At 37.8% G+C, this 20,539-nt stretch overlaps 1 protein-coding gene across 1 annotated transcript in view; it reads right to left on the minus strand.

Moving 5' to 3' along the window:
- Nucleotides 1-10,622: 10,622 nt before the first annotated feature.
- Nucleotides 10,623-20,539, minus strand: part of LOC118842176 (dol-P-Glc:Glc(2)Man(9)GlcNAc(2)-PP-Dol alpha-1,2-glucosyltransferase-like) — a 140,899-nt gene continuing 130,982 nt past the window's right edge. Inside the window, 2 exon segments of the mRNA XM_036749792.1 lie at nt 10,623-11,995; nt 11,998-12,958. Coding sequence (XP_036605687.1) covers nt 11,691-11,995; nt 11,998-12,958 — 1,266 coding nt within the window. The 3' untranslated portion in view covers nt 10,623-11,690.

Here is a 20,539-nt window from a genome sequence, read left to right on the forward strand (position 1 = left end):
AGGTATATGAGAGAATCAACAGCTCAGAAAAGGAAGGACAAAACTTGAATGAAGAAAACAACTCCTTAAAAAGTAGAATTAGCCAAATGGAAAAGGAGCTACAAAAGCTAAATAAAGAAAATAATTCCTTAAAAATTAGAAATGGGAATTCTGAAAACTAAAAATAAATTTTTTAAAAGAAAAAAAATAGAAAAGGCGAAGGGGAAGATAATGATTCTATGAGAAATCAAGTATTACTGAAACAAAATCAAAAGAATGAAAAAATGGAGGAAAATGTAAAATGCTTCATTGGAAAAACAACTAACTTTGAAAATAGATCCAGGAGAGAAAATTCCAGAACTATTGGACACCCGAAAGCCATGATCAAAAAAAAGAGCCTAGACAGCATCTTTCAAAAAATTATCAAGGAAAACTGCCATGCTCTCCTAGACAAAAGGCAAAATAGTCACTGAAAGAATCTACCAAACACCTCCTGATAGAAATCCCAAAATGAAAAATCTAAGGAATATTGTAAACAAATTCCATGATTATTAGGTCAGTGAGAAAATACTGCAAGCACCCAGAAAGAAACAATTGAAATATTGTGGAACCATAGTCAGGATTATGCCAGACTTAGCACAGGGGTGCAGAACCTGCAGCCTCAACATGTGGCCCTCTAGGTCCTCAAAGTGGCCTTTTGAATCCTTTTGGGTATTTGTTGTGTTAAGTTTAGATTCAGTAAAAGGACTGACATTGAGGACATAGAGGCCCACATGTGGAGTCGCAGCCACAGGTTCCCCACCTCTGACTTAGCAGACTCTACATTAAAGAACAAGAGGGCTTGGAATATGATATTCCAGAAGGCAAAAGGAGCTTGGATTACAACCAAGAATCAGTTGCCCAGCAAAACTGAGCATAATCTTTTGGGGAAAAGAAGAACATTCAAAGAAATAGGGGATTTTCAATCATTTCTGACAAAAAACAGAACCTCATCTTCCAGTACAAGACTCAAGAGAAGATCCTTGAGCCAAGATGGTAGAGCAAAGGTAGGGACACACCTGAGCTCTTCTCCAAAACCCTCCAACTACCTTAAAGAAAAAGGATTGTAAAGAAATTCTAGAGCAGTAGAACTCATAAAAAGATGGAGCAAAACAAATTTACAGCCCAAGACAGCTTACAAGGTCATCAGGAAAGGTCTGTTGCACCTGTCTGAGAGAGAAGTTCAGTGTAGCACAGGCTGTGCCAGCACAGACTGGGCCCCAGTGATCCTTGGGCAGACATTGGAGCAACTGAACTGCTGGTAGCTGTGCCAGTTTCCAGGCCCCTTAGTACACAGGCACTAGGAACAACTTAAAAGGTCATCAGGAAGGGTCTACTGTGCCAGAATAGGAATGGAGAGCATTCCAGTGGAGGCCCCACCAGCACAACAGAGCCCCAGCAGGCCAGGAGCAGTTGTTGGGAGGGACTGAAGTAGCAGTGGCACTAGCAGTGGCTGCTTCTGAATCTCTCAGTCCTAGATGGTAAGGGAGTTGAACAACTGGTGAGAGGGAGATTGTAGAAGTCCTTTGCTACACTGAGGCAGCATTCTGTTGCTTTGCCCACACTTGGATCCAGGTCACAGTCCTGGATGGCAGTCCCACGTTGTGTGGTTTGCCCTTTGTTCTTGAGGAGAACCATGACATCAGGGAGATGATGAAATGATTTGCAATTGATTTTATTTGAGTGAGGGAGGGCTGTGCAAAATCATCAGTCTCACTTTCTCCTCCAGAGCCATCTGGGCCCCGTGACCAGAGTTCAGTCAGGAAGACTGGAGACAACCCTGGGCCTGGGCCAGGAGGAACACTGATATAGCAGAGCTTGTGGCATTGGTGGAAGAGGAACACTAATCGCAGTTCCAAAGCAGAAAAGAGTGCTTGTGGTCAATAGAGCAGAGCACAGGCTAGGAGAGTAAAATACAACTCTCCTTAGATCATACCACCTTGGAATAAGGGAAAACTTACAGGTCCCTAGAAGTATTTCTGAAAACAGCTATGCAAAACCCTTGAAGCTTGCACAAAACACACTGAAAACAGTGTGCCCTTGACACTGGAAGCAGAGCCTGACTTTAACAAACAGTTAAAAGCCAAGTAATAGGTTGGAGAAATGAGCAAGCAATGGGAAAAAAAAAACTCTGACCATAGAAAGTTATTATGGTGACAGGGAAGATCAAAACACATACTCAGAAGAAGATAGCAAAGTCAAAGCTCCTACATCCAAAACTTCCAAGAAAAATATGAACTGCTCTCAAGCCATGGAAGAGCTCAAAAAGGATTTTGAAAAGCAAGTAAGAGAGGTAGAGGAAAAATTGGGAAGAGAAATGAGAGTGATGCAGGAAAATCATGAGAAAAGAGTCAACTGTTTGGTGAAAGAGACACAAAAATAGTGAAGAAAATAATAACTTAAACACAGACTAGTCCAAGTTGCAAAAGAGGTACAGAAAGCTAATGTAGGGAAGAATTCCTTAAAAAGCAGAATTTGCCAAGTGAAAAAAGAGGTTTAAAAGCTCACAGAAGAAAATAATTACTTAAAAAATTAGAATGGAGCAAATGGAAGCTAATGACTTGATGAGAAAACTAGAAACAATAAAACAAAGCCAAAAGAATGAAAAAAATAGAATACAATGTGAAATAGCTCATTGGAAAAACAAATGATATGGAAAATAGATCCAGGAGAGATAACTTAGAACTTATTGGACTACCCGAAGCCCATAATCAGAAAAAGAGCCTAGACGTCATCTTTCAAGAAATTACCAGGGAAAACTGCCCTGATATTCTAGAACCAGAGCGTAAAATAGAAATTGAAAGAATTCACCGATCACCCCCTGTAGATCCCAAAATGAAAACTGTCAGGAATATTATAGCCAAATTACAAAGTTCTTGGTTCAAAGAGAAAATATTGCAAGCAGCCAGAAAGAAAACAGTTTAAGCATTGTGGAGGCATGATGAGGATAAAACAAGATTTAGCATCTTCCACATTAAAGGGTCAGATTGCTTAGAATATGATATTCTGGAAGTCAAAGGAGGTAGGACTAAAACAAAGAATCTCCTACCCTGCAAAACTGAATATAATCCTTCAGGGGGAAATGGATATTGAATGACATAGAGGACTTTCAAGCATTCTTGATGAAAAGATGAGAGCTGAATAGAAAATTTGATTTTCAAATACAAGACCCAAGAGAATTATAAAAAGGTAAATAAGAAAGGGAATTCATAAAGGGTTAATAAAGTTAAACTGTTTAAATTCCTACATGGGAAGATGATATTTGTAACTCATAAAATCTTTCTCATTATTTTGGTAATCAAAAGGACTATATATAGACAGAGGGCACAGGTATGAGTTGAATATGAAGGAATGATATTTTTAAAATAAAATAAAGATATGAGAGAGGAATGCAGTGGGATAAAGAGAAAGGGAGAGGTAGAAAGGGGTAAATTATTTCACATAAAAGGCAATAAAAAGCTTTTACAGTGGAGGCTAAGAGGAGGAAGGTGAGGGGGAGTGATTGAACCTTACTTTCATCATTTTTGGCTTAAAGAGGGAATGACATAAACATTCCATTGGGCATAGAAGTCTATCTTACCCTACAGGAGAGTAGGAGGGGAAAGGGATAAGAGAAGGGAGGGTGATAAAAGAGAAGAAAGATTTGGAGAAGTCAGAAGCAAAACACTTTTGAGGATGGAGAGGGAGAAAGAAGAGAGAGAATTGAATAAATGGGGGTAGTTGGAAAAGAATGGAGGAAAATACAATTAGAAATAGTAACTGTGAAAAAAATTGAAACAAATCTCTGTGATAAAGTCCTCATTTTTCTAACCAATAGAGAACTGTGTCAAACTTCTAAAAATAAGAGCCATTCTCCAATTGATAAATGACCAAAAGATACAATCAGTTTTAGATGAATTAATTAAAACTATCTATAGCCATATGAAAAAAATATTGATTGAAAAATGCAAATTCAAAAAATTCTGAGGTACTACCTCATACCTATTAGACTGGCTAATAGTACAGAAAAAGGTAAATGATAAATGTTGGTGGGCATGTGGAGAAAATGAGATATTAATGTACTATTTGCAGAGTTGTGAACTGATTCAACTGTTTTATAGAACAATTTAGAAATATGCCCAAAAGCCTATCAAACCATGCATAGCCTTTGACCTAGCAATATCACTATTAAATTGGTATCCCCCAAAAGACAAAATATATACAAATAAGTAAATGTACAAAAATATTTATAGTAGCTTTTTCTGGGGGTAAAGAATTAGAAACTATATGGAACTGCTTGCATTCTCTATGAGGGAGTTGGGAGAAAGGAAGGGAGAGAATAAGGAAATCAAAATTTTAAAAGCAAATTTAAAAGTTGTTTTACATGTAACTGGGCAAAATCAAATGCTAAATAAATACAGAAAGGAGAAAAAGACTCAACAGAAACATAAAAAGCTAAACAGGAAAGAAAAAAAAAACATGATATTCAATAAGGTCTAACTGTTTACATCTCTACATGGGAAGATGATATTTGTGGTTCTTGAGAACTGTATTGTATTATGGCATATAGAAGGTGTATACATAGATGAAGGGTGTGGGTATAAGTTGACTTTGAGGTAATGATAAAACAATCAATCAATTAAAGGGTGAAAATGTTGTATTGGGAGAAGAGGAAAGGGGAAGGCAGAATACAGTAAATTGCATCACATGAAGAGGTGCAAAGATCTATTAGAGTAGATGTAATTAATGGAGGTGATTGAGCCTTACTCTCATTGGATTGGGCTCAAAGAAAGAATAACATACACATTCAGTTGGTTATAGAAATGTCTTATCCTTCGGGAAGGAAGAGGAGAAATGGGAAAGAAAAGTGAGATGTGAATAGAAGGCAAAGGAAGAAAAAAGTGGTAGTGGAAATAGGAAAAAAGGAGGGTGGCTAATGGAAGAGATGGGAGATTAGTGGTCAGAGGCAAAACACTGGTGAGGATGGAAGGGATGCAAGGAAAGAGAAAAGTGTAAACAGGGCAGGAAATAGCACGGCGAGAAAGACACAGTAATCATAACTGTTAATGTGAATGGGATGAACTCTCCCATAAAAGAGAAGTGGGTAGCAAAGTGTATTAAAAACCAGAAACCTACAATATGTTGTTTACAAGAAAAACATTTGAAGAAATGAGATACGTATGGAGTAAAAGTGAAAGGCCAGGGCAGAATTTTTTATGCTTCAGCAGAAGTAAAAAACAAAAAGCAAAGGTAACAATTCTGATCTTAGAGCAAAAGCAAAAATAAATCTAATTAAAAGGGATAAAGAACAAAACTCATCTTGCTCAAAGGTATCATAGGTAATGAATTAATATCAATACTAAACATATATGCACCAAGTGGCATAGCATCCATATTCTCAGAGAATTTAAGTGAGTTATAGAAAGAAATAGACAACAAAACTATGCAAGCAGAGGGCCTCAAAATCCTTCTCTCAGAATTAGATAAATCTAACCACAAAATAAACAAGAAAGAAGTTAAGAAGTGAATAGAATTTTAGAAAAGTTAGATATGGCAGACCTCTAGAGAAAATTGAATGGGGATAGAAAGGAATATACCTTTTTCTCAGCAGTGAGTGACACCTACACAAAAACTGAATATGTACTAGGCATAAAAACCTCACAACAAAATGCATAAAGGCAGAAATATTGAATGCATCCCTTTCAGATCATGATGCAATAATAATTACATGAAAAAATGGTCATAGAAAGATAGACTAGAAATTAATTGAAAATTAAATAATCTAATCCTAAAGAATGTGCGGGTCAAACAACAAATCATAGAAACAATCAATGACTTCATCCAATGGAATGACAATAATGAGACAACATACCAAAATTAATCGGACATATCCAAAGCAGTTCTTAGAGGAAATTTTATATCTCTAAATGCTCACATGATTAAAACAGAGAAGGAGGAGATCAATGAACTGGGCAAGCCACTGAAAAACCTAGAAAAAAAACTAAAAAATTTTAAAAAAACAATTAAATATCAAATTTGAAATTCTGAAAACCAAAGGAGAGATCAATAAGACTGAGATTAAGAATACTATTTAACTAATAAATAAAACTAAGAGCTGGTTTGATGAAAAATAAAATAAAAAAGATAACTCTTTGGTTAATTTAATTAAAAAAAGAAAGAAGAAAATCAAATTAACAATATCAGAAATAAAACGGGTGGATTCCAAACCAATGAAGAGGAAATTAAAACAACAATTAAGAACTATTTTGCCCAATTACACGCCAGTAAATCTGACAATCTAAGTGAAATGGATAAACAATCACAAAAATACAAATTTCCTGATTAACACATTAGAAATTAAAATACAAAACCCCCTTTCAGAAAGAGAAATTGAGAATAATTCATATTTTTCTTGGAGATTTTGGATGTAGAAGCTTTGACTTTTTTGACTTCTTCTGAGTGTGTTCTTTGGTATTCTTTGTCACCATGGTAATTTTCAGTAGTCAGAGTTGTTTTTTTTTTCCTGTTATTTGCTCATTTTCCCAGCCTATTAGGTGACTTTTAACTCTTTGTTAAAATAGGGCTCTGTTTCCAGAGTGAAGGGTGCACTGTACCAAGCTTCAGGGATTTTATGCAGCTGTTTTCAGAAACACTTCTAGGGACCCATACACTTTCAATTACTTCCAAGGTTACACTATCTAAGGAGACATATATGGTCTGTAAGTGGTCACAAGCATTCTTTTCTGCTCTGGAACTCTGAGGAGGGTCCCCTTCCACAGTGGCTGCAAGCTCTGCTATGCTAGTGCTTCTCCATGCACTGACATTGCCCCCGCCCCAGATTATGACCCAGATCTCAGTGTGGGCAAAGCAACAGAATCCTGCCTCAGTGCAAGAAAAAGGACTCCTATGATTTCCTTCTGACCAGTTGTTCAACCCCCTTATCATCTGTGCTATGAGAGCTCCAGAAGCAACTGTTATAGCTGTCACAGATGATTCAGTGACTCCCAAGCCCTGCTTCTGGTTTGTTGGGGCCAGGGCTGTGCTGGCATGGTCTGCACTGAACTGTGCTCTTCTCTCATCCTGGAACAACAGACCTTTCCTGCCAACTTTCCAAGTTGTCTTGAGCTAGAAATTTGTTTGACTCCATATTTTTGTAGGTTCTGCTGGTCTAGAATCTTTTAAGAGTCATTTTTAAAGGTATTTGGAGGTAGCTCAGGTGAGTCCTTATCTTTATTACATTATCTTGGCTCCACCTTCCAAAAAAAGAAATTGAACAAGCCATCAATGAATAAAATAAACTCCCGGGCCAGACTGATTTGCAAGAGAATTCTACCAAATATTTAAAGACAATTAATTCCAATACCAAAAAAAAAAAAAAAAACTATTCGTAAAAATGCATGAAGATGTTCTGCCAAATTCTTTTCATGACAAAAATATGGAGCTAATACATAAACTAGGAAGAGCCAAAACAGAAAGAAAATTATAGAACAATTTCACTAATGAATGTTGAGGAAAAAGAAAAAAAATAGATAAAATATTAACAAGGAGATTTCATCAACTTATCACAAGGATAATACACTATGACCAGGTGGGTTTTATACCAGGAATGTAGGACTGCTTCAACATTAAGAAAATTATCAGCATGATTTACCATATGAATTACAAAATTAACAGAAATCATGTGATTATCTCAATTGAAGCACAGAAAAGCTTTTGACAGAAATAGAGCACCCATTCCTGTTAAAAATGCTAGAGGGCTGATCCACAGCTCTGTTTCTTAGCCAGTACCAGGTAGTTTTGATGACTGCTGCTCTATAGTACAGTTTAATATCTGGTATGGCTAGGCCACCTTCTCTAGCATTTCTTTTCATCAATACCTTAAATATTCTAGACCTCTTGTTCTTCCAGATAAATTTTGTTATTATTTTCTCCAGCTCAGTAAAATAATTTTTTGGTATTTCAATTGGTATGGCACTGAATAGATAGATTAATTTAGGTTAAATTGTCATTTTTATTATATTAGCTCGGCCTAACCATGAACAACTGATATTTTTCCATTTATTTAGATCTGACTTTATTCGCGTGAAAAGTGTTTCATAATTATGTTCATATAGGCCCTGGGTTTGTCTTGGCAGATAGACTCCCAGTCTCCCTGTCTACAATAACTTTGAATGGAATTTCTCTTTCTATCTCTTGCTGTTGGGCTTTGGTAGTAATGTATAATAATGCTGAAGATTTATGTGGGTTTATTTTATATCCTGCAACTTGGCTAAAGTTGTTTATTATTTCAAGTAGTTTTTTACTTGATTATCTAGGATTCTCTAAATAAATCATCATATCATCTGCAAAAAGTGATAATTTAGTTTCTTCTTTTCCTCTTCTAACTCCTTCAATTTCTTTTTCTTCTCTTATTGCTACAGCTAACATTTCTAGTACCAAATTGAATAGCAGGGGTGATAACGGACATCCTTGTTTCACCCCTGATCTTATTGGGAATGCATCTAGCTTATTCCCATCAAAAATAATGCTTATTGATGGTTTTACGTAGATGCTATTTATAATTTTAAGGAAGCTCCCATTTATTCCTATGCTTTCTAGTGCTTTTAATAGGAATGGGTGTTGTATTCTGTCAAAGGCTTTTTCTGCATCTATTGAGATGATCATATGGTTTCTGCTAGTTTTGTTGTTGATATGGTCAATTATGCTAATAGTTCTCCTAATATTGAACCAGCCTTGCATTCCTGGAATAAATCCTACCTGGTCATAGTGTTTGATTCTCATGATAATCTTTTTGCTAATATTTTATTTAAAATTTTTGCATCAATATTCATTAGGGAGATAGGTCTATAATTTTCTTTCTGTGTTTTGACTTTACCTGGTTTGGGTATTAGTACCATAATTGTGTCATAAAAAGAATTTGGTAGGACTCCTTCTTCACCTATTTTCCCAAATAGTCTAGATGGAGAAGTGAACAACTATAGCAATCTACTCTTTGATAAACCCAAAGAGGCAAGCTTCTGGGCTAAGAATTCACTATTTCACAAAACTTTTGGGAAAATTGGAAAATGGTAGGGCAGAAACTGGGCATAGACCAATATCTTACACCATATACTAAAATAAAGTCAAAATGGGTTCATGATTTAGGAGTAAAGGCAGATACTATAAGTAATTTTGGAGAGCAAGGAATAGTTCACTTATCAGATTTATGGAAAATGAAAGAACTCATGACCCAACAAGAGATAGAAAGCGTTACAAAATGCAAAATGGATAATTTTGATTGTGTTAAATTGAAATGTTTTTGTACAAAAAAAAAGCCAATGCAACAAAAATTAGGAGGGAAGCAGAAAATTGGGAGAAAATATTTACAACTAGTGTCTTTGATAAAGGCCTCATTTCTAAATTATACAGGGAACTGAGCCAAATATATAGGAATACAAGTCATTCCCCAATTGAGAAATGGTCAAAGGATATGAACAGGCAGTTTTCAGAGGAAGAAATTAAAGATATCTATAGGCATATGAAAAAATGCTCTAAATCACTACTGATTAGAGAAATGCAAATCAAAACAACTCTTAGATACCACATGTCTCCTGTCAGATTGGCCACGATAACAAAACAGGAAAATGATAAATGCTGGAGAGGATGTGGGGAAATTGGAACACTGTTACAATGCTGGTGGAGTTGTGAGCTGATCCAGTCATTTTGGAGAGCAATTTGGAACTATGGCCAAAGGGTTATAAAAATGTTCATACCCTTTGACCCAGCAATACCACTTCTAGGGTTGTATCCCAAAGATATAACACAAGCAGGAAAAGGACCCATATATACAACAATATTTATAGTGGCTCTTTTTGTGGTAGCTAAGAATTGGAAATCAAAGGAATGCCCATCAATTGGGGAATGGCTGAACAAGCTGTGGTACATGAAGGTAATGGAATACTATTTTGCTATAAGAAATGGGGATGATACAGACTTCATAACAACCTGGAAAAACCTACATAACATAATGCTGAGTGAGTGGAGCAGAGCCAGGAGAACATCATACACAACCACAGATATATGGATTCTGTGAGGACCAACCCTGACAGACTTCACTCCTCTTAGCAACACAAGATACAAAGACAACTCCAAAGGACTCACGATGGAGAATGCTATCTACATCCAGAGAAAGAACTATGAAGTATGAATGCAGATTGAGGCACACTTCATGCTAGCCTTTTTTCCACCCCTCCCCCCTTTTTTTTCCTTTTATCTCTTTTGTTTTGGTTTTTGGGGTTTTTTTTTTTGGTCCTGTTTCTACTTTCACATGATTCATTTCATTCATCACAGTTCTTCTCCATAACTTGACTAGTGTGTAAATTAATTCAATGCAAAGTTATACATGGAAGGTATATCGGATTCCATGCCATCTTGGGGAGGGAGGCAGGAGGGATGGAAGAAAATCTGGAACTCAAAATTATGTAGAACCGAATGTTGTAAACTAAAAATAAAAATTTATAAAAAAAAATACTAGAGGGCATAAGAATAAATGGAGTTTTTCTTTTTTTTTTAATGAAAAATCAAGTTTGTTTATTTAAAAATAATAAATAATAAATTTGCAGTAACAAATGTAGAGTATCTTCCAAACTCAGTTGTTAACTGAAAGGGGAAGTGAAAAGACTCTCTCATAGGAAGATAATACAAGTTATAAAAAAAAAAAACAGCCATTTCTCCATGCAACAAAACTCACAAATCATTTTGGAAAATGTGAAAATGGTTTAAAAGAATAATGCAAAAGGATTTATACATTGCATCAAAAAACCCACAAGAAACTAAATTAGTTAAAACTGAGCTTTATAAGTTCCTACTATAATATATAATCACCAAATCAAAAGAACCTCAAAAAGTCATCTTGTCTATATCTTTCTTTATCTAGGGGAGCTGCAATTAAATGATTCAAGAAAGTAAACTGTTGTACTTTTAAAAAGTCTTATAAAGAGATTGGTTCTAAGACTTTTTTTATTCTAATACTTCTTTGGTAATGCATCTCAATGATCCCATCCCCTTTTGAATAAGCATTATTCAATGCAATTTAGTCATGACATTTATTTTCAAAATGAGAATATGTTAAAGATCTGTACTATCAATATATATTAAACTCTAAATAATGATCTGATTCTTAAACCTTCCTAAATTGACATAATTTCCAACCTCTCTAAATTAATATAATTCTCTACAGGGATAACACTGACTGTACACTGAAATATCTGAAGCCTCTGAAGCTATCCACAGTCTAATCACACACTAATATCTGGTTTCTTTTCTTTTACTATTTTAGTGGATGTAAAAATAAAGCAACTGTTGGGACCACTTAGGTATAATCATCCTTCTTAAGTGTATATATGAGAAGTTTCTAAGTCTTTTTAATGGTTAGGAAAGGTGTTTTTTTTCTAAGATATGTCAAAGTAAATATAAACATTTCTTATTTTCTATTCTTTTTCATAATTTTTGGACATTATTGATTCATTAATGTAAATAAAAGGGCTTTAAACACTTGCATTAATTCAATATTTCATCAAGTGGAGCAGATTAGATTTTCTAATTGCTTCCAACTACATTAACATCAATTGGCTTGCTATTAAACAAAGTCCAGTCATCACTGGGGAAAAGTTCCAAATATTAATTTGCTTACATGAAGCAGGATATTCATTTTGTCACCACATAAACCTTTGAATACTATCATTATTTGGCCATCGAAATGTCTTGTTCAGGAAGAGATAAAATGTTACAAAATTAATAATCATATAAAAACCCAGTTCACAAAGGAGCTTGGGCAGGGATGGCATAGGAAGGTTAAGCCTATAGATGATATAAGGCAATATAAAGTAACGAAACTCAAGAAGTTTTTGAGGAACTGTGACTGTAAATAAGCATATGAAAAACATAATGTTCCAGAAAATGGATTTGGATTTCAATGAATCAGCAATACTCCAACCAGCGAACAAATAGCATGGAACTAGTATTTTACAAAGTCATGCCTCTGGAAGATTCTTTTCCATACATAGAATGTATAATGTCTGTTGTCTGCGAGCAAATACTTATGAACATAAGTGAATTTCCAGACTAAAAATAAGGAGACAGTTGTAAGTACAACAAACTGCCCCCAGTTTCTCCATGCTGAGTGAAGAAAAGTTTTAATTTTTGCAGGGGACAGCAGATGAGGGAAGGAAAAAAACAGAGTAAAAGAAAAAAAGTAGAACAGCTGAGGAAAATTCATACAGGCTTCATGGTTACTCTTATCACCAACAACTATTCCACCATTTAAAATTACAAAAGCAATAAATATAATTATTAAAAGGATATAAGGCCATGTTGAAACAATAAGCATAGTCAAGTTCCTAAATGACATGGCATAATCAAAAAGAAAGCACAGTATCTTCTTACATGCTGAAAGTGGTCCTCTGATGGATGAAAGTTTAGCTTCCTTCTTTTGTAGCTCAATCTTCCAAGCCTCTGTTAACTTTTCTGAAATAATATTTCCTGCACAGAAAAGCATCCAAACAATATTTGTCTGGCGAAACATGAAGCCACAAAATCCAAGTAGAGCTGAAGTTTTATGATTACCATAAAGGCACATCAAATAGGCAAAAAGAGTGAAAAACGTTGATCCTGTGTCTGTATAATAGAGGAAGTTAAAAAAATAGAGCGTAGGAAAAACTGCCATTGTTAAAGCTGACAAAATTCTCTGGATACCTGAGACAGCCTTATTCCTCTGTTGTAACTTGCAAAAAAGTAAATAGAGTAAATAGAAGTTGCCAACACTGAAGAGCAGATTAACAAATCTGAGCATTCCTATGGAGCAGACTACGTGTTGAGACCATCCAATGATCCAAGTGGCAGGTTTTACAATTCCAACAGATACCAGGTATAAACCAGGTAGTGTAGTGATCATGGGATCCCACTTTTCATGCTTCTCTTGATTCTTGTGTTTGAAAGTCAAATTTTCTATTCAGTTCTGGTCTTTTCACTGAGAAAGCTTGAAAGTCCTCTATTTTATTGAAACTCCATATTTTGCCTTGGAACATGATACTCAGTTTTGCTGGGTAGGTGATTCTAGGTTTTAATCCTAGCTCCATTGACCTCCGGAATATCGCATTCCAAGCCCTTCGATCTCTTAATGTAGAAGCTGCCAGATCTTGGGTTATTCTGATTGGGTTTCCACAATACTCAAATTGTTTCTTTCTGGCTGCTTGCAATATTTTCTCCTTGATCTGGGAGCTCTGGAATTTGGCAACAATATTCCTAGGAGATTTCTTTTTGGGATCTATTTGAGGAGGCAATCGTTGGATTCTTTCAATTTCTATTTTGCCCTGTGGCTCTAGAATATCAGGGCAGTTCTCCTTGATAATTTCTTGAAAGATGAAATCTAGGCTCTTTTTTGATCATGGCTTTCAGGTAGTCCAATAATTTTTAAATTATCTCTCCTGGATCTATTTTCCAGGTCAGTGGTTTTTCCAAGGAGATATTTCACATTGTCTTCCATTTTTTCATTCCTCTGGTTCTGTTTTATAATGTCCTGATTTCTCATAAAGTCACTAGCTTCCACTTGCTCCAATCTAATTTTTAAAGTAGTATTTTCTTCAGTGGTGTTTTGGACCTCCTTTTCCATTTGGCTAATTCTGCCTTTCAAGGCATTCTTCTCCTCATTGGCTTTTTGGAGCTCTTTTGCCATTTGAGTTAGTCTGTTTTTTAAGGTGTTGTTTTCTTCAGTGTATTTTTCAGTATTTTTTGGGTCTCCTTTAGCAAGTCATTGACTTGTTTTTCATGGTTTTCTCGCATCCTTCTTATTTCTCTTCCCAATTTTTCCTCTACTTCTCTAACTTGCTTTTCCAAATCCTTTTTGAGTTCTTCTATGGCCTGGGGCCAGTTCATGTTTTTCTTGGAGGCTTTGGTTGTAGGCTCTATGACTTTGTTGTCTTCTTTAGGCTGTATGTTTTGGTCTTCTTTGTCACCAAAGAAAGAATCCAAAGTCTGAGACTGAATCTGGGCGCGTTTTCGCTGCCTGGCCATATTCCCAACCAACTAACTTGACCCTTGAGTTTTTCAGTGGGGTATGACTGCTTGTAGACTAACGAGTTCTATGTTCTACGTTTGGGGGGGAGGTGCCAGCTCTGTCAGAGCCACACTCCTCCTTCCCCAAGGACCCCCAGTCCAGGCTGGACTTAGATCTTCAGCAGGCTGTTGTACTCCTGCTGTGATCCGCCACTTAATTCCTCCCACCAGGTGGGCCTGGAGCCGGAAGTAACAACAGCTGTAGCTGCCCCACCTCCGCTGCCCCCAGGGCTGGAAGCCGAACCGCGAACTCCTTCCACTCCCGCAGCTTTTCCCACTAACCTTCTCCGCAGTCTTTGGTGTTTGTGGGTCGAGGGGGGACTGGTAACTGCCGCAGCTCACATATTCAGGGCGCTAGGGCCCCCTCTGCCCGGCTTCTGGTCTGGATCATCCACGTAGCTCAGGCTGGGCTCTGCTCCACTCCGTTCCCAGCTCCCAGCTCCGTGTGGAATAGACCTCACCCAGAGACCATCCAGGCTGTCCTGGGCTGGAGCCCTTCTTCCCTCTGCTGTTCTGTGGGTTCTGCCGTTCTAGAATTGGTTCAGAGCCATTTTTTATAGGTTTTTGGAGGGACTCGGGTATGGAGCTCACTCTAGTCCGTGCTTACCAGCCGCCATCTTGGCTCCGCCCCTGGAGTTTTTCTTAAAGCTGTGAGTAGCAGCTATCTAAAACCATCAGCAAGTATTACATGTAATGTGGATAAGAGAGAAGCATTCCCAATTAAATCAGGGGTGTAACAAAGATGTCCATTATCACCACTGTTATTCAATATTGTACTAGAAACATTAGCTTTAGCAATGAGAGAAGAAAAAAAATGTAAACAAATTAGAATAGTCAATGAAGAAATAAAGCAGTCATTCTTTGCAGATGATATGATGATATATTTAGAAAATCCTAGGGAATCAACTAAAAACTACCTGAAATTATTAACAACTTTAGCACAGTTGTGGAATATTAAATAAACCCATATAAACCATTGACATTTCTATATATTATTAACAAAGTCCAGCAGCAAGAGGTAGAAAGAGAAATCCCATTTACAGTGACTGTAGAAATTAAAAAAAAATATTTGGGAGTCTACCTGCCAAGACAAACCCAGGAACTACATGCACTCAATTACGAAACACTTCACACAAATAAAGTCAGATCTACGTAATTGGGAAAGTGTCAATTGCTCATGAATAAACCAAGCTAATATAATAAAAATGACAATTCTACCTAAATTAACTTACTTATTCAGTGCCATTCCAATCAAACTACCAAATATTATTTTATACAGCTAGAAAAGTAATGATAAAATTCATCTGTAAGAATGAAAGGTCAAGAATATAAAGGGAACTAATGAAAAGAAATTCAAGAGAAGTTGGCCTAGACCTACCAGATCTAAAATTATATCATAAAGCAGCAACCATCAAAACTATTTGTTGCTGGTTAAGAAATAGTGGTAGATAAGTGGAATAGTTCAAATAGGTTATGTACACAAGTCACATTGGTCAATGAATACAGTAATCTACCGTTTGATAAATCCAAAGACTGCCTCTTCTGGGATGAACTCATAATTTGACAAAAACTACTTGGAAGAATGGAAAATAGTAAGACAGAAACTTGATATAGACCAACACCTTATATCACATAGCAAGATAAGATCAAAAGGGGCACATTATTTAGACATAAAGGTTGATACCATAAGCAAATTAGGAGAGCAAGGAATAGTTTCCCTGTCAGATCAGGAGAAGGGAAGAATTTATGATGAAACAAGAAATGGAGAACATTATGAAACACAAAATGGATAATTTTGTTTACATTTAATTTAAAAGTTTTTGCTCAAAGAAAGCCAATGCCACCAAGATTAGAAGGGAAGTAGAAAGCTGGAAAATAAATTTTATTATCAGTGTCTCTGAATAAGGCCTCATTTCTAAAATATACAGAGAATAGAGTGAAATTAACAGAAGTCATTCCCTGTTGATAAATGGTCAGAGGATATAAACAGGCAGTTTTTAGGTGAAGAATTTAAAGCTATTTACACTCATATAAAAATGTTCTAAATCACTATTGATTAAACAATTCCAAATTTAAACAATTCTGGAGTACTACATCACACTTAGCAGATTGACAAAACAGGAAAATGATAAATGTTGGAGAATATGTGGGAAAATTGGAACACTAATTCATTATTGCTGTAGTTGTGAATTGATCCAACCATTCCATTCTGGAGAGCAATTTGGAACTATGCACAAAGGCCAGCCAAAAAACCTTTGATCCAGCACCATCATTGCTACATCTGTATCCCAAAGAGCTCAGAAAGGGAGAAAGGACTCATATGTATAACAATATTTATAGCAGCTCTTTTTCTGGTGACAAGAAATAGAACTTGAGGAGATGCTCATCAGTTTTGGAATGTCTGAACAAGTTTTGGTATATGAATGTAATGAGATACCATTGTTCCATAAGAAATGCTGAGCAGGTGGATTTCAGAATAACCTGGACAGGCTTACATGCGCTGTTGTTGAGTGAAGTGAGCAAAACCAGGAGAACATTGTACATAGTACCAGCAACATTGTGTGATAACCAACTTTGATAGATTTATTTCTTCTAAGGAATGCAATGATCTAAGAAAATTCCAAAAGACTCATAATATAAAATTCTATCCACATCTAGAGAAAGAACCATGGATTCTGAATTCAGATCAAACTATGATATTTTCTGTTTTTGTGTTGTTTTGTTTTCCTTTCTCATGGTTTCCACTTTTGCTTCTGATTTTTCTTTCACAACACAACTAATGTGGAAATATGTTTAATATGGATTGACATGTATAGCCTATATCAGATTGCCTGTCTTCTTGAGGGGGGAGGAAATTTTGACCTCAAAATCTTATAAATGTGAATTTTAAAAACTGGAAAGAAAGGAAGAAAGAAAGAAAGAAAGAAAGAAAGAAAGAAAGAAAGAAAGAGAAAGAAAAAGAAAGAAAGAAAGGAAGGAAGGAAGGAAGGAAGGAAGGAAGGAAGGAAGGAAGGAAAGAAAGAAAGAAAGAAAGAAAGAAAGAAAGAAAGAAAGAAAGAAAGGAAGAAAGAAAGACAGAAAGAAAGAAGGAAAGAGAGAAAGGAAGAAAGAAAGAGAGAAAGAAAGAAAGGAAGGAAGAAAGAAAGAGAAAGGAAGGAAGGAAGAAAGAAAGAAAGAAAAAGAAAGAAAGAAAGAAAAATGAAGGAAGGAAGAAAGGAAGGAAGAGAGAAAGAAAGAAAGAAACAAAGAAAGAAAGAAAGAAAGAAAAAGAAAGAAAGGAAAGAAGGAAGGAAAGAAGAAAGGAAGGAATGGAGGGAGGGAGGGCGGGAGGAAGAAAGAAATAAGGGAAGAAAGAAAGAAAGTTGAAAGAGGGAAAAAGAAAATATCCCTTTCAAGAGGCAGAGCTTGGATGGTAGAGAGAATTCAGGAAGTTGTCTGATCTCTCCCAAAGTTTCCCTCTGAACCAACATTAAATCAAGCTTCTAAACAGATTCTGAAGGGATAGAAGACACAAGAAGACAGAGTGATTTTTTTTTACTGTTAGACAATTTAGAAGGACTTCAGGAAACATCTGTCTCATTTTGGTAAAAGGGAAGTGTAGCCCAGTGTAGATGATATTTGGGCAAGCCAGCAGGAGCCTCTTAGCCACAGCATAGATAAGTAGCTGAAACCCCCCTGGACCTGTCTAAGCAGCCCAGTGGTGAGACATCTAGCCCCAGAACAGAGAGGCAAATTGCAAGTACTAGAATGCCAGCACAACAGTTTAAACTAGGGTTGGCCACCCCCAGCTCATTGGTCAAGCTACAAGCACCAGAGGCCCAGCATGGAAAGCCAGGGATCAGGCCCCTGGTCCCCAGCAAAAGAAGCATGGGGTAGTGCCCCCTGTGCCCCAGGAGCAGAGTTCAACTTCAAAAGTTGCTAAATAGGCTTAAAATGAGTGTGAAGCTGAAAACAACCCTGACCATAGTAAGCTAACATGGTGAGAGGGAAGATCAAAACATGACTTCAGAAGTGGACAACAATGTCAAAGTGCCTACCTGTGAAGCATCAAAGAGGAAGACAAATTGGTCTCAATTCCAAAAAGTCTTCTTGGAAGAGCTCAAAAAGGATCTTAAAACTCAAGTAAGAGAAGAAACAGAAAATTGATGAAAAGAAATGAGAGTTTTGAAGGAGAATTATGGGAAAAAAGAGTCCACTGCTTGGAAAAGGAAGCACAATTGATTGATGAAAACAACTGAAAAAATAGAATTTCCCAAATGAAAAAAAAAATCTAAAGAAAACAAATCCTTTAAAAGGAGAATTGGCCAAAAGGAAAAGGAAGTAAAAAAAGTTAACTGAAGAAAATAATTGAGAGGGGGCAGAGCCAAGATGGCAGCTGGAAAGCAGGAACTAGTGTGAGCTCCCCAACAAGTCCCTCCAAAAACCTATAAAAATGGCTCTGAAACAATTCTAGAACTGCAGAACCCACAAAATAGCACAGGGAAGCAGGGCTCCAGTCCAGGACAGCCTGGATGGTTGCTGGGTGAGGTCTATCGCACACAGAGCTGGGAGTGGAGAGGAGCAGAGCAGAGCCTAGCATGGGCTGTGCGGACCAAACCAGACCAGGAGCTGGGTGGAGCAGGCCCTAGCGCCCTGAATCAGTGGCTGTGGTAGTTGCCAGACTGCTCAACCCACAAACATGAAAGACAACAGAGAAGAACTACAGAACCCACAAAATAGTGGAGGGAAGCAGGGCTTTAGCCCAGGACAGCCTGGATGGTCTTTGGGTAAGGTCTATCAGGCATGAAGCTGAGAGCGGAGCAGAGTGGAGCAGAGCCCAGCATGGGCCGTGTGGACCAACCAGACCGGGAGCCAGGGGAGTGGGCCCTAGTGCCCTGAATCAGTGAGCTGTGGCAGGTACCAGACTTCTAAACCCACAAACACCAAAGACAACAGAGAAGATGAGTGGGAAAAGCTGCTCGGGAGAGGGAGTTAGAGTTTGTGGTTCAGCCACTGCCCCAGGGGCAGTGGAGGTGGGGCAGCTACAGAACTATAGGTGCAGTTGCTTCTGGCCCCAGGCCCACCTAGTGGGAGGAATTGAGTGATGGATCAGAGTGGGAGTGCAGAGCCTGCTGAAGATCTGAGTCCAGTCCGGTTTGGGGGTTCTTGGGGAAAGAGGAGTGCTGGTGTGGCAGAGCTGGCTGTAATAGCTCTGAAAACAACAGTGCATCCCCTCAAGCTTGGAACAAAGTACTCTTTACACTACAAGCAGTCATACCCCACTGAAAAACTCAAGGGTCAAGTAAATTGGCTGGGAACATGGCCAGGCAGCGAAAATGCACCCAGATTCAGTCTCAGACTTTGGAATCTTTCTTTGTTGACAAAGAAGACCAAAACATACAGGCAGAAGAAGTCAACAAAGTCAAAGAGCCTACAACAAAAGCCTCCAAGAAAAACATGAACTGGTCTCAAGCCATGGAAGAGCTCAAAAAGGATTTGGAAAAGCAAGTTAGAAAAGTAGAGGACAAATTGGGAAGAGAAATGAGGGTGATGGAAGAAAACCATTAAAAACAAGTCAATGACTTGCTAAAGGAGACCCAAAAAAATACTGAAAAATATACAGAGAAAACAACACCCTAAATAATAGACTAACTCAAATGGCAAAAGAGCTCCAAAAAGCCAATGAGGAGAAGAATGACTTGAAAGGAAGAATTAGCCAAATGGAAAAGGAGATCCTAAAGACCACTGAAGAAAATACTACCTTAAAAATGATATTGGAGCAAGTGGAAGCTAGTGACTTGATGAGAAATCAAGATATTATAAAACAGAAACAAAGGAATGAAAAAGTGGAAGACACTGTTAAATATTTCTTTAGAAAAACCACTGACAGGGGGCGGAGCCAAGATGGCGGCTGGTAAGCACGGACTAGAGTGAGCTCCGTACCCAAGTCCCTCCAAAAACCTATAAAAATGGCTCTGAACCAATTCTAGAACGGCAGAACCCACAGAACAGCAGAGGGAAGCAGGGCTCCAGCCCAGGACAGCCCGGATGGTCTCTGGGTGAGTTCTATTCCACACGGAGCTGGGAGCTGGGAGCTGGGAGCTGGGAACGGAGTGGAGCAGAGCCCAGCCTGAGCGGCGTGGATGATCCAGACCAGAAGCCTGGCGGAGGGGGCCCTAGCGCCCTGAATATGTGAGCTGCGGCAGTTACCAGACCCCTCGACCCACAAACACCAAAGACTGCGGAGAAGGTTAGTGGGAAAAGCTGCGGGAGTGGAAGGAGTTCGCAGTTCGGCTTCCAGCCCCGGGGGCAGCGGAGGTGGGGCAGCTACAGCTGTTGTTACTTCTGGCTCCAGGCCCACCTGGTGGGAGGAATTAAGTGGCGGATCACAGCAGGGGTGCACAGCCTGCCGAAGATCTGAGCCCAGTCTGGACTGGGGGTCCTTGGGGAAGGAGGAGTGCGGCTCTGATAG

Source organism: Trichosurus vulpecula, chromosome 3, assembly GCF_011100635.1.
Source record: "Trichosurus vulpecula isolate mTriVul1 chromosome 3, mTriVul1.pri, whole genome shotgun sequence".
Lineage (NCBI taxonomy): Eukaryota > Metazoa > Chordata > Mammalia > Diprotodontia > Phalangeridae > Trichosurus > Trichosurus vulpecula.